General features: G+C 21.8%; 3 protein-coding genes across 3 annotated transcripts; 2 read left to right on the top strand and 1 right to left on the bottom strand.

The window, feature by feature from the left end:
• Nucleotides 1–499: 499 nt before the first annotated feature.
• PBANKA_1326200 (conserved Plasmodium protein, unknown function) lies at nucleotides 500–2,174 on the bottom strand (the record flags this gene model as incomplete). Its single annotated transcript, XM_034566859.1, has 2 exons — nucleotides 500–950; nucleotides 1,078–2,174. 2 exons carry the CDS (start codon nucleotides 2,172–2,174, stop codon nucleotides 500–502), a joined length of 1,548 nt encoding a protein of 515 aa, XP_034423414.1.
• A 1,202-nt stretch (nucleotides 2,175–3,376) lies between these two features.
• On the top strand, nucleotides 3,377–8,520 carry PBANKA_1326100 (conserved Plasmodium protein, unknown function; the record flags this gene model as incomplete). The annotated part of the gene is made up of 23 exons (XM_034566858.1): nucleotides 3,377–3,383; nucleotides 3,502–3,620; nucleotides 3,779–3,911; nucleotides 4,015–4,153; nucleotides 4,252–4,330; nucleotides 4,427–4,600; nucleotides 4,712–4,764; nucleotides 4,946–5,004; nucleotides 5,139–5,348; nucleotides 5,463–5,573; nucleotides 5,743–5,846; nucleotides 6,145–6,360; nucleotides 6,455–6,525; nucleotides 6,645–6,715; nucleotides 6,827–6,927; nucleotides 7,025–7,101; nucleotides 7,192–7,270; nucleotides 7,391–7,576; nucleotides 7,683–7,740; nucleotides 7,855–7,964; nucleotides 8,129–8,182; nucleotides 8,295–8,385; nucleotides 8,492–8,520. 23 exons carry the CDS (start codon nucleotides 3,377–3,379, stop codon nucleotides 8,518–8,520), a joined length of 2,331 nt encoding a protein of 776 aa, XP_034423413.1.
• Nucleotides 8,521–10,360: 1,840 nt separating this feature from the next.
• On the top strand, nucleotides 10,361–14,254 carry PBANKA_1326000 (GTP-binding protein, putative; the record flags this gene model as incomplete). Its single annotated transcript, XM_034566857.1, has 1 exon — nucleotides 10,361–14,254. The coding sequence occupies one exon, from the start codon at nucleotides 10,361–10,363 to the stop codon at nucleotides 14,252–14,254; it is 3,894 nt and encodes a 1,297-aa protein (XP_034423412.1).
• Between the last annotated feature and the right edge of the window lie 60 nt (nucleotides 14,255–14,314).

The following is a 14,314-nucleotide window of genomic DNA, read 5'->3' as shown; positions in this document are numbered from 1 at the left end:
TGAACATAACGTTTCAAAATGAAAATTATTCATTTTTAACGATATAATGAATTATATTTTTTTCTTTTGTTGTTTCTGAAAATATATTTAATATTGGCATTAAAATAAATGAAGAAATTATAAAATAAAATAAAAAATGACAAGTGGAAGAATGTGATATATACGCATTACATATTAATAAATATCTATAAATTGAGTAAGTCAAAAAAATAAGAGTATTATTGAATTAATACAATATAAAATCGGAAATAGAAAATATATTTAGAAAAAAAAATAAAAAATAACGAAAAATGCAGAAAATGAAAAATAACAATAGTAAAAAAAGTTGAGAAAAACATGAAGATATCGTTAAATGTGGAACAACACTACTATCTCTTAGTTGATTCTATTGGGATGTTAACATATATATTGAAGCGCACAGAAATAAATGTATATATATATATATACAAATATGGGTGTATGTATGCCCCTTTGTGAAAATTAAGAATTATATGATATATTATTGAGAATAAATAGAACGGAAAGTATAGAAGACACAGTAAAGGGAATATATTGTCATAAATATACATAAAGCAATGCATACTAAAAACATTTGTCCATTTGAAAATAAAATAAAACTTTTAAAACGCTCATATGTTCCTTTGTTTAATAATACCCAATAAAAATCATTGAATTCATTTTTTTTGTATTCATTATATACTTTTGAGCCTTCATTAAAATCTTCTACTAAGATATATCCAATTAAAAAACAAAAAATAAATAAAAATAAAAATATTAATCCCATAAAAAACTTGAATATCCTTTCACAAAAACATTGGGAAAATATTAAAAAAAATATTAATATAAAACTAAAAATATATAATATCAATCCAACAATAGAAAAGAAAAAAACACCGCTACAAACGAAAATACAAGCGAGTGTAATTAAGTAGGACATAGAGGGTGCGTATCTAAAAAGGTGGAAAAATTATATATGTGAAAATTTATATATATGCATATGATTAGGCATTTCCATAAACTTATGTAATTGATCAGTTGAACACAAAGGGTATCCAAAAAAAGTGAAAATTGCCTTACATTAAAGTTATTGACATAGAACTTTTTGAAGTTAATGTTGCGCCTTTATGGATGTACATAAAAGACATCAATAATAATGCAGATGAAAGAATAAGTATGTTTCTTTTTTTAAGGTCATCTATATATTCAAATAACTTCGCATTCTTATTTTTTTCTCTTACTTGTTTAATTGTTTCTATCGAATCTAAATATATTTTAATAATTTCATTATCATGTTTTACTAACTCGTACTTTGAAATATTAAAAATCGACTTATTATAATAATTATAAATATTTTGAAATTTTTGTGCAAAGATTTTTATTTGTTCAGAATTAGTTATGAAAAGGGGAGAGTTATTTTCTATAAATTTATAGAATCTATCATATACGTCAAAGTTTATTTGAATATTTTTAATTTTTTCATATAACTCTAACAATTTTTTTTCTATTAAAATTTTATGGACATTATTATCGGTTACTTTTATATCATTAAACATTTTCATTAAATCATCTTTGGTTAATCTTTTTAACAGTTTTTCTTTTTTAGTTTCAAGAAACGATTGTCTATCTTTAATCATTTCTAAAAGTTTATTTGCATCAAAAAAACTTAGGTCTTTAAAATCGTCTGGTATATCTTCAATATCTACATTGCCTTCACCATCCCCTTGTATCACTTTATCATCTTTGTCATTTAAATGATTTATTTTATTTAGTAACATATAATTTGGATGAAATTTTAATGCATCCATGACTCCGATAATTTTTAAAGAAATGTTTTTGCTTATTGATGTTGTATACACTCCCGATGATATTAAAAATAATGATACGATAAATGAAATTAAATATATTGGTCTTAAAAGAGGTTTATAAATAAAATGCCCCAATAATGAAAATAATAAAAGTGCCGCTGCACCGATTAAATTATATATGCTTAAGTAGTAAATCATTTTATCTTCTCCTGTTGGTACCGTTTTATTTAATAATTTTAGCTCATTATCATTAATAAAGTGTAATAAAAACATTGAGGAACAAAATATTAAACTAATACCTTTAGACCATGTTCCTATTGCTGTATTTTCAAATCCTCCCTTTTTCTCATGATTACATAAAATACACATTCTGCATAAAAATTAAAAAAATTAATTAATAAAAAAACTGAAAAAACAAAAGGGAGAAGCTCAAATGATAATAAATTGTAAATTCCAAATCCCCTTATTTATGCCACCCCATGTATCATAGTACTTCGCCTGTCTATCCCCTTCCCACGGGTGTATATATTTTTTATATAGGTGCGTGTGTATATAATGCGCATATATTTATTTATTTATTTATTTTTGTATGCCTAATGTATATATCCTTTTTTGTTCCTGAACGTGAGCTATCTTCTATTATAATTTATATTGTTCGATTTTACACAATGAGCAAAATAAAAAAGCTATTTATAACTTTATGGCTGATCCCCTAATATCTTACATATATTTTCGTCTACTTTTTTTTTATTTTAAAAAAAACATTTTTAACAATTTTTTTCTCTATTAATCATGGATTAAGTCCATAATTTTCCAATAATTTTTACATATTTATGCAAAATACTTTTTCCCCTTAATGCGAAATTATGATAATATATATGAAATAATATGTGCAAATACGCTTTATGACCCTGAAATAAGCAAAGGCTTTACTAAGAAATATGATTTAACCCTTTTGAAAAACAGCTAAAAGACAAACTCGAAACCACAATATTATATATTTTTACTTATGCATTTATATTTTACGTAGTAAAAATGCGAATTTATGAAGGGAATGAATTTGAAATATTAAAATATCTACAAATATTCATGAAGATATATAAACTGAAAAAAATCATATGTAATAATACCTCATTTTTTTATTAAATAAAAATACATAAAAGAATTTTTTTTTAATTTTTATGCTATATATATAATATAAAAAAAAATAATATGATAAAATATAGTAGCAGTTTAATTATAAGAACAGACACGTATAGACACGTATGCATTTATAAAAATGTATATCGACAAATTCCTATGATTTAATACATATATACTATTTATTTCTTATTATAATGCATTATATTTGGAATTAAATAATAGTGCCATGTGTGATTCAAATAAAATATGACATTATATACATATAGGTTCATCCGAACATTTCCCACGAGGAGTCCCTATTAAATTATAAGCATACCACAATTTTTTAATTATACATTTTTTTTAAATATTTTATATTGTTTAATAACGTATTGGATAAAATATACACATATATATAATTATCCAGAAAACCCTGAAAAATAAAAGAAATGGAATGTAATTTTCCTTTTTACTATATTGTTTTTTACTGTTTATTATGTTTTGCTCCTTTTTTCTTAACACTTTCATCTATATTTTTAGCATAAAGGGATTATACATATATTTTTATTTTTAGTCCCAAGAGAAGTTATAAAATGGTTGCAACATTTAAATCTGCCTTATTCTTTTAAAAATATAAAAAATGCGAGCAATGGGATAATAGTTGCAGAAATTATAAACACATATATGCCTCAAGTATTTTTTATTATATATAATATTCCAATTTTACTATGATGCAATATTATTATTTTAATAGTTGTGTTTTTTAAGAATCCTTGTCTTCTTTTTATGATATTCAAAAAAATAAATATAAATAAATATATATATATATGCATCTTATAACATTTCGAAAGAGTATCAACATGAACCATCTTGAGAACGGATTTAGCAAAGACATAAAAAAAAAAAACTGGAAATTTTTAAAAAAGCATTTAGAAAGTTTCAATATATTTTTCGACGAAATATCTATTATTAACTCCGATAAAAGTTAAAAAATAAAAAATAAAGTAAAACTAGGTCATGTATTGAATGTAAATCTTCGAAATATAAACTATCGCATATATTTATATTTCATTTTTTTCAATTTTAGATTACATTATAAATTTGTTCATCCAATTATACGAATTTTTGAATGTAAAAAAATGTCAAAATGAATATTATTATACGAATGAAGAGGGTGACCATAGTGCTCCATCCTTTTCGAAGCCTACAATAACACAGAAAATTCGGTAAATATTAAATTACTTAAATATTTTCTTTTGTGCTTTTTATATTTTCTATTTTATCTACTTTTTTTACACCACATATATATGCAAACGATTTATAGAGAAAGTGCTGTACATGATATAGTGGATGAAGATAAAAGAATGATGAAAACATATCAAATAATTAAAGACGCCCAATACGTAATATATTTAGATATTTCACTGATTTATCATTAAAATTATGTATTCATCTTTACATTTATATGCATATATTGGCAATTTAATGAATTTTATTAGAACATTGCAATAGAAAAGGAGAGAAAAAAAAGAGAAAATCAAAATAAAGGGGAAAAGCAAAAAAAAAAAACGGATTCGAATGATACACATTTATTTAATGAACTTGAAAAAAACTGTAGTATCATAACCATAAATGATATTAGTGATTATGTGGGAAATACTGATATTAAAACTGTAATAAAAATATATTTCTATGAATATATAAATATAATACATATTGCAAATTACACACATTAATAAAAATAAGTCTAAATATAGACGATGCATTGTTAAACACTTTTCTAGCTTGATTCATTCATTAAAGAAAAGGACAATTTAAAATATTTAACCTTTATGAAGTAATAGACAATAAATTGTGTATCATATGCTTATAAATCTATATTAATAGTTTGTGACTATTATTTATTTTATTATATTTTTTGCGTATATGTATACGCGTATAAATTGATGGTTATATTGAATACTGAGTTTGTCTATGATATTTTCTTATTTTATATATATTTTTCGATATTAAATTAGTACCTTTAAGGGGAAAATCTCTAACGAAAAAAAACAAACACTAACCCAAAACTACGAAGGTTATATACATTTTCTGCTTTAATGATTATTTTTAAAATATTATACATTGAAATGTAATAATAATGCATGTATATATGTTTAGATTAATATGTGTTCCATTTTTTCAATTTTTCTTGAATTTTCATTTATTTAGACAAAGGTGTGGAAGAAATTATAATTACAATTTTGTCTGAGTGCATTACAGATTATAAAATGGAGAAAGAAAATGATAATGAATACGTGAAAGAACACAATAAAAAAATAAAGGATATTAGCAAATATCATAAATTCAAATTATATGAGGATAAAATTGGGGACAATTTATATGTAAATTTTCAATCCATTTGTTTTTTAAAAGAATATGGTAGAAATTGAAAACATTGCATTTTTAAAATATAATAATAATATAAACTATGTATATGTAATATCAATCTTAGTAATGAATATTTGTTCATTTTATATTTCTCTCCTCATTTAGATGTAATAAAGAAGATATTAGGCACACTGATGAATTTTAATGAAAATTTCTCTATATTGCTATCTTTGCATCCTGATAAATTTTTTCACATATGGAAACTATTTTTCCCAGGTTGGAAAAAAATATATAATATAAAAGAAATAAATATAGATTACGAATGCAACGTTATTTAACACTAGAATATATTCATTAAATTGGATATTCACATTTACATTTTTTTTAAATCGGTTTAATTAATAATTTTAAAAATATAAAAATAAATTTCTTTATTTTTGTAAAGTGATATCTAGCTCAACATGTGACAACGAAATTTTTATCTTAATTATGGACTACTTGAAACAGCTTCTAAATTATTTATATATAGAAGACTTAACAACTAAAGAAGTAAATTTAATAGTAGTTTATCATTTTGTTTGTATATGCAATAAAATATTTAAATTAGTTATTTATTAAATTTATGCCTTATATTTAGGAATGTTTTACCTTCACATTAATAGAAATATATTCACTTTCAAAAAATCGTTTTTATCCTAATTTGATTATATTTCATTGTTCTTTTTAATGAGTATTTGTCTACCCAATCAAAAAAAAATAATGGAAATACCATTAATTTTTTAAATAGAAAAAATTGTATGCTTATAATAATCCATATTTATCTTTTATTTTTTTTCATTTATTGTAGATTTTGTGTCATGTTATTTTAAAAAGCCTTTTCATTATTGACAAAGATGACTACAAGGATTCCAGATGTTTTTGTGAACTAATAATCTTAATAATAAAAAATGATAAACATATTTTAATGACAATTTTGAACATGATTAAAAATAATATGTCTTTAAATTTCTTTTATCTTTACTTGTCTAATCTTTTAAAATTGTCAACAAATTGGGTTCTTTATGTAATGGAAAATGCATAATATAAATTATTATATTACTTTAATGCTACAAATATGGGAGATTTCTACATAAACATACATTTATATATCAATACAGGAAAAAGATATAAAGGACATTTATTTGTACTACATATTTATTGGGTTGCATGCACATAAGGAGACGATTATGTAATTTGTTACGATTTTTTTACATATAAAATAAATTATATATTTACTTTTTTAAATTGAACCCATAAAAAATTAGGCATTACAAACATACACAATGTTTTATTTTTATTTTTCCTTAGATTATATTGTTTGGATATGTTAATCACAATTAGCATGCACGAAAAATGCTATGATATACTCCCGTTTTCAAGTAAGAAAAAAAAAACCATTACATTTTTTCTAATTTTTCCTCTATTTCTTCATGCACATGAATAAATTTATATATAATTAATATATTTTATTATTACCCACGTACTTTTAGGCGTATTATATAACATCCTCGAAATGAAAAACATAAGTTATTGCATATTTACTTTTGTTGTAAGCGCTAATATAGTTTCTAAATTAATAGGGAATGATCAGGTTAAACTATAAATATTCATATATGTGTCTATCAATAATAATAAATAGATCTATTCACAAGGCTATTTTTTTTATCATTTCTTAAATTTAACTGTAGAACAATTATGGACATAATGCTCATATTAATGAGTTTATAAAAATATGCTATACAATTTTGGAAAATACTAAAAGAAAGTAAAAAAATACAAAATAGTATTCCATTTCATATGTAGACCCCTAAAAAAATTATTATTATTTATTTATATACCATGTTATTTTTTTAAGGGAACTACTATACTTGTTTTTGCTGTATTCTTACAAAATAATAAATAAGAATGATGATATTTATGACATATATTTTATGGTAATTTTTTGAAATAATATTTTAGAAAAAAAAAATACAAGGCAATATATACATATACTTGTTCATTTATTTAATTTAATTTGAAACAATAATATTATCATTAATTATATGAATTTCCAGAAATATAGCAAATTAAGTGATGAGGAACTCAAGCATTTTATTAGAAATAACATATTTGAAGCATACTTAAGGAATTTTTCAAGTTTTAAAATAATTAAAAAATATTTTTCTAATATCTTCAACAATAATATAAACGAATTAAACAAGAAATGTAATGATACCATTCTTAATTCTCTATTAATCAAGGTAAATATTCTTTTGATAGAAATAGTAAAACCATAAAAATTAAGCAGTATATTATATTTATATAATTTACTTTAATCAATTTTTGTGTAATCCTTACTATTTTTAGGGGAAATTGAAAGAAGATCGTTTTTTAAGAATTTTGAAAGAGTATATTATATATTATGGTAACTTACATGTGCTGAATTTAAACATACTTTATTATTTTGTTTTAATTATTTTTTATTATTGATTAGATACTTATATTTAAATACCAATTTTTTATATTATACTTATTGTAGATAATATGGAGACATCTAAATATTTAGAAATATACAATAAAATTTTTGAAAATCTCATAGAGAATCTATTTTCTGATCAGCATACAACTTTCGAATTATCAAAGGATATAGTAATTATATATTGAAAATTTGGATATAAAACATTCAAGTGTCATACTCTTAATTTTTCATAGTGCACATATATATAGTTCCCCGAAATATATGTTATGGAAAATACATATATTGAATTGCTAGTCTAATAATATATATTTATTTTTTTTTTCTATTTTTTAAGTTAAATATCTTTTGGTTATCATCAAATCCTCAATTAAAAGTAAAGTATTTTGAGGTATCCAAAAAAAAACTAGAGCAATTAAATTTAAAGATATATTAGCTTTAGAAAACAATAGAAATAATATATATATTGGAATACACATCTCATAATTTACATCGTTTTATAGATATCTGTTAATCATTTTAACAACATGTTATTATCGAACAAACATAACATGCATTCCCGCACTAAAGAGTATATTGAAATTTTAGAACAAGGTTAATATAATTTAAAAATAAATATATAAATGTAACGATTTTTTATGTAGAAAAAAACATTATAATCATAAGATAAACCCATTTTATAAATACCATTTATTTTTAGACACTAATTTAAAGAAATTGATAAATTAAAAAGAAAAATATACCAAAGACATTTTAAAAGAAAAAACGTTATAAGTATAAAGACCAAAATTCATACAACTTTATAATGCAACAATAATTATAATTTTTATAGTTCAAAATAAGTTGAAAAAGATAATAAAATTTACTAAATATATTAGTAATGTTTTTTAATGTCTTATTGAACAAATTATTATATGACATACATTTGCTCTATTCTTATATATTATTGATTAAAAGTTTATTAAAACATATTGAAAAATACTCGCATAATCGGTATATACTTTTTTTTTATTTCCTATAATATATTTTTTAAATAAACGTGTTTATAAATAAGTATTCTTATATTTTTTAACGTTTATAGTAAATTTGTATGAAAAATAATTTTTCACAAATGTATATGAATGTAAATAAAAAAAATTATTTAAAATGAATATCATTGCAAATGATACTTTAATAAAGACATATCAATTTTGTTTCGGGTTAAATAAAGTATCCTATATTATAGGTGTAAATGATATAAAGGAAGCATAGTGGTTTTACTATGAAAATTCGATGATAATATAATTTACATTTGTATTATATTTTGTCAATAACTTTAATTAATTAATTAAGAATGTGTGTGTATCCTGAGAGGATATTTTTATTGTTATATACTTATGAGTAAAAAATGATATTGAATTTTATTTTTCTTGATATTAAAAGACTTGAATAAATAGTTGAACAATATAATTATGAGTTCCAATTTGCTGAAATAAGGGAAATAAAAAAAGCTTACACAATCAAGCACTTATAGGTTATATGGCTTTAATAAATAAATTAAGACACATAATGAGTGTTACTATAATATAATATGTATATATATACATTATAAAGATATATAATATTTTAATGTTAGTAAAAATACAATACTAAGTGTAACAAATTGGTCACCCTTTTTTATTTTAAATTGTTACGAACAAATTATAGTATGAACATTATATATAAATATTAATTTTTTTCATTTTTTATTGTCACGAACTTATATATATTTGAATTTATTTTAATAAAAACAAATATGCATAATTTCCATTTCAAGATATATTCTTTATAATAACCCCAATAATTGTGTTTTTAAAATATTACATATGCCGAATTATAAAAATATTTCATACTTATATTTTTTATTTTTTTTTTTATTTCTTATTTCCTTTTTTACAATAAATTTATTAATGGGGAAAGTGAACAAAGCATATATATTGACATAAATATTGAACTGATAATACATTTGTTTAATTACGCAAAGCTATAAGCACTTGCTTATGTATATATTAATACACAAAATACTACTATTACAAAACGCATTCAAGCCATAATATATAATTATATATACTTAATAATATGAAAAGGTAAAATATCAAAATATCAAAAATGAAAATACACGGCTTTCGTATTATTTAAGCTATTTTATTTTATTTTATTTTATTTATTTTTTATTTATTTTTACATTCATCCCTTATTATTTTTATTTATTCATTATTTTTTTTAAATATACATCACTTTTTTTTAATTAAACGTAAATTTCTTTTTTTCCCTATTCGTCATTATTTCCCAATGTATAGTATTATTTAAGATATAAATTGTTATATTATTTTTTTTACGAAAAATTTGGTGATATTAAATAAACATATATTTGTAACATAATATTCACTTTATATGGCGTTATGTATTTATATATATTTATATAAATGTACTTAATTATGCTCCGATGCTCACTAAAAGGCATTTACATGTTCAAAAGTATACTTAAGTGTATGTAAATGCATAATTGTGAATTGGTAGATAAAGCAAATTAAGTTTGGTCATAAAAAAAATGAAAAGAGCATTTTTTTGCCTATTGTTCGTAGTTATAAATTCATTAACAGTTTACTGTGATAATAATAGTGAGAATAATGGACAAAATGGGGAGGATGTAAATAAAATTGATTATGATTCATATGAAGATGATATTGACGAAAATAATTTCGAAGTTCCCATTGATTGTGAAGGGGGAGAGTGTTTGAATTCGATGGATAATATAAACAAAATTATTGATGAGAAAAAAAATAAAATACGAAGACGAAAAAAACGAGGAAAACCAATACAAATAGTGAAGCCAAATGTAAATCACACAGAATTAATTATAATAGAAGAAAATTTAGCAATTTTGAAAAAAATAAGCAAACCAATTGCAATTGTGTCCGTTTTAGGAGATATGCACACAGGAAAATCATTTTTACTTAACTTAATAAATGAGCAACTAGTTGATGATATTAATAAAAGAGACAAAACTATTGAAAATGGTTTTAAAGTTGGAAATGATATAACTGCTAGTACATATGGTATATGGATATGGTCTGAACCAATTATAATAACAGTACAAAAATTAAAAGAGATGTATGAATATATAGATAATAATTTTACGTCTTTTGTTAAAAGCTATGAATATGAAAAAGACGAATATAATGAAGAAATAATAGATTTATTAAATTTATATAAATCTGATAATTGGATTTCAAAAGTACATGATCTAAATTTAAATGATACCGACGAAGTTAATCTTATTTTAATGGACACACAAGGTTTGAACAGCCCTAATGTAAATAAACGGTATGATGAAATATTATATGCTTTAACAAATTTGATATCTACTGATATAATATTTTTAACAATGAAAATGATAAATAATAAAGATTTAGAATTTATTGAAAATATAACAAAAGATGCAAACTTATTTATGTTAAGAGCTTATACAAGATCTAATGGTTCTACATTTTCAATTAAAAAAACAAAATTTGATAAAATATTAGACAATATGAATAATATAGAAAGCAATTCATTAATATTAGAAAGTATAGCTTCTAAAAATTTGATGTGGGTAGTGCATGATTTTAGTCAACGTTTAGATGTAAGAAAAGGAAAGTTATGGCTAGATATATTATTAAATTCAGATAGAAGAGATTTAGATATTAAATATTGGAGAAAAATTATATCTAATAAAAGTAAAGATAAATATGATGCCTATACAACAAAGCAAAAAAAAATTGCATACTTAACATACACAAAAGATGGAAATAAGGAGCCAACTAATGAAATGTCTACTAATTATAAATTAGGAGTATTATATAAAAATATTGATTGTGTTTTGTTAAGACATATGTATAATAATAAAGATCTTGATTTTACAAATGTAAATTTGAATGATTTAAATGATGAATATAAAAATGACATTATGGTGCTACGATATAAGATATATTTAAGAGCAATGATGCATCCTAAAAAAATGTATTCTAATGTTCAGATGAATAATATTATCAATAAAATTATAAAGGAAAAAAAAGGTAAAAGTGAGATAAAGGAAAATAATAGCTCTACTATCAATAATAATATGGATGATGAAGTAAATGATATATCAGAAACTCATAGCAGATATATGTCAGGAGATGATATATATGATTTTATTACATTTTTAGTTAAATCCGCAAATCAAAATTTATTTACTAATGTGAACCAATTTTTTAAACAGTTTAAAATTAACAGAGCTGAGATAAGCAGAAATGATTTAATATTTTTATATAAAAAATATTTATTACAATTTATGGAAAATGATGATGTCGAATTTATTAGTTACATGAATGATGATAGTGATGAGTTTATAAAAAGTTTAGAATCAAAGTTAAATGGCAATGAAAAAGATGGGAACAATAAATCTCAAAATGATTCATCATTTAATGAAGATTTTATGGATGAAGAAGAAGAAAGAGAAGTACATCAAAAAAAAGATGTTTATAAACAACTACCACCTTTAATTAATGAAATAACTAAATACGAAGAATTAATTAGAGAGCAAATATTAAATATATGGTATAAGTATACTGAAAGTGACTTTCATGATGAAGAAGAAAAGGAATTGATAAAAGATATAGAATCTAATTTATATGAAAGATTAGACTTAATTAAAAATGAAATGATCGCATTGGGAGAAACAAACATTAAAAAGTTTTGTAAAATTGCTTGCGAAGATGCTTTACAAATAGTTGTAGAAGATATAAAAATGAAAAGTGACCAATATCCAATTAAGCAAAAAGAATTAACTGTTTTTTTTGAATCAGTTAGCTATAATTTGCTTAAATATTTAGAAAAAAAACTTTCTAAAAATTCTGAAAAATTAGATCTTATATATTATAAAGATGAAATATGTACTCCATTAATTAATAGCACATTCCAAGAATTTTATTATTTAAAAAAGAAAAATATAACATTAAATGAAAATAAATTAAAATCATATTTTGGAAATGCTGTATCAAAAGGAAAGGAAGTTTTTGAAACTTTAGCAGAAAGTACTGATAACATCACGGAGTATTTTAAAAATAAAAATGTGTTTTACACAGTTTTAGATAAATGGAATGCAGAAGCTATAAATGTATACATGGCTACTTTAAGTGATTTTTCAAAAGAAGAAAAAGAAATTGGCGATGAATATTTAGTCATTTTAGATAATAGCATAAAAGAATTAAAACAAAAAGCTTTAGAAAAATGGAATAACCATTGTAAAGACAAAACAAATGCTTTATATAATATGCATAAAAATAATTTAAAAAATAATTTCCTTGAAAATTTTAATTTCCCATTAGATGAATTAGTATTACAAGATATATTTTTAAGTTTAAAAAATCAAGAAGAATTGAAATACATGGAAATATATTGTGCTAATGAAGAATCATGGATTTCCGAATATAAAAACTTTTTAGAATTAACTGATGATGTATTTAAATTTATTAAGGATGAAAATTTAAAAGCAATACAAATAACTTGCCAGCAGCCTTTAGACGATTTAAAAAATTCAATAAAAGGAGAAATACATAAATATTATTTATGGAGATCATTAAAAATTACATTATTTAATAGAGCACTTGTTGTACTTTCTAATAATATAGAAAATATTTATTTAAAAAATCAAAGAGAAAATAAAATACAATCTTCAATTGAAGAAAATTTTACTTTAAAAAATCCACAATATAGAAAAATCTCAAAAGAATTAATGAGTAAAGTTATTAATAGATGGTTAAATAATGATATATATAATATATATTATCCAATTATAAGAAAGCAATTAATACATAAAATTATTTGCTATCTTGGTATAATTATATTATTATTTATATCATCATTAATTTTATATTTTAAAAAATTCCATGCAAGCTTCTTATTCTTAATAACAATTTCTTTATTTATGATATTTGGATATGCACAAATATCTTTATATATGAAGAAATTTTTTAGGCACATTGTATTTTATATGTATGAAGGTATAGCTAACGTTTTTGGAACAGAAGGGGCTATAATTTTTACTGTTTTATTAATTTCTACTACTGCAATTTATTTATACAATTATCATATTGTTAAGTTTAAAAATAAAGTTGCAAAAAATACAAAAAAACTTTTACAATCACAGAATATTATGAACTTGTCTGGTCTTGGAGGCTTTAAAGATATGAGCGCCTCTAATCCTAAAATGAGAATATTCAAACCAAATGTTATTAAATTTGACGACTATGACAAAGATAGTAAATACCATTCATCGAATATCCCTCACGAATTTAAATTAAATAATGATACCTCTCAGTTTATGGATCTTAAAGAAAGAGGAAATCGAGGAAACAAAATGGATGATTATACATCTTACAATAACCCAAGCAAATTTCATAGAAGATCATTCTTGGGTTAATCATAATGGGATATTTTTATTTCACTAGCCTTTACATAATCGAAGATTCTAAATCGTTTA

This window comes from Plasmodium berghei (assembly GCF_900002375.2).
Source record: "Plasmodium berghei ANKA genome assembly, chromosome: 13".
Lineage (NCBI taxonomy): Eukaryota > Apicomplexa > Aconoidasida > Haemosporida > Plasmodiidae > Plasmodium > Plasmodium berghei.
The sequence above is the reverse complement of the archived record's forward strand: the minus strand, read 5'-3'. Positions and strand labels throughout refer to the sequence as shown.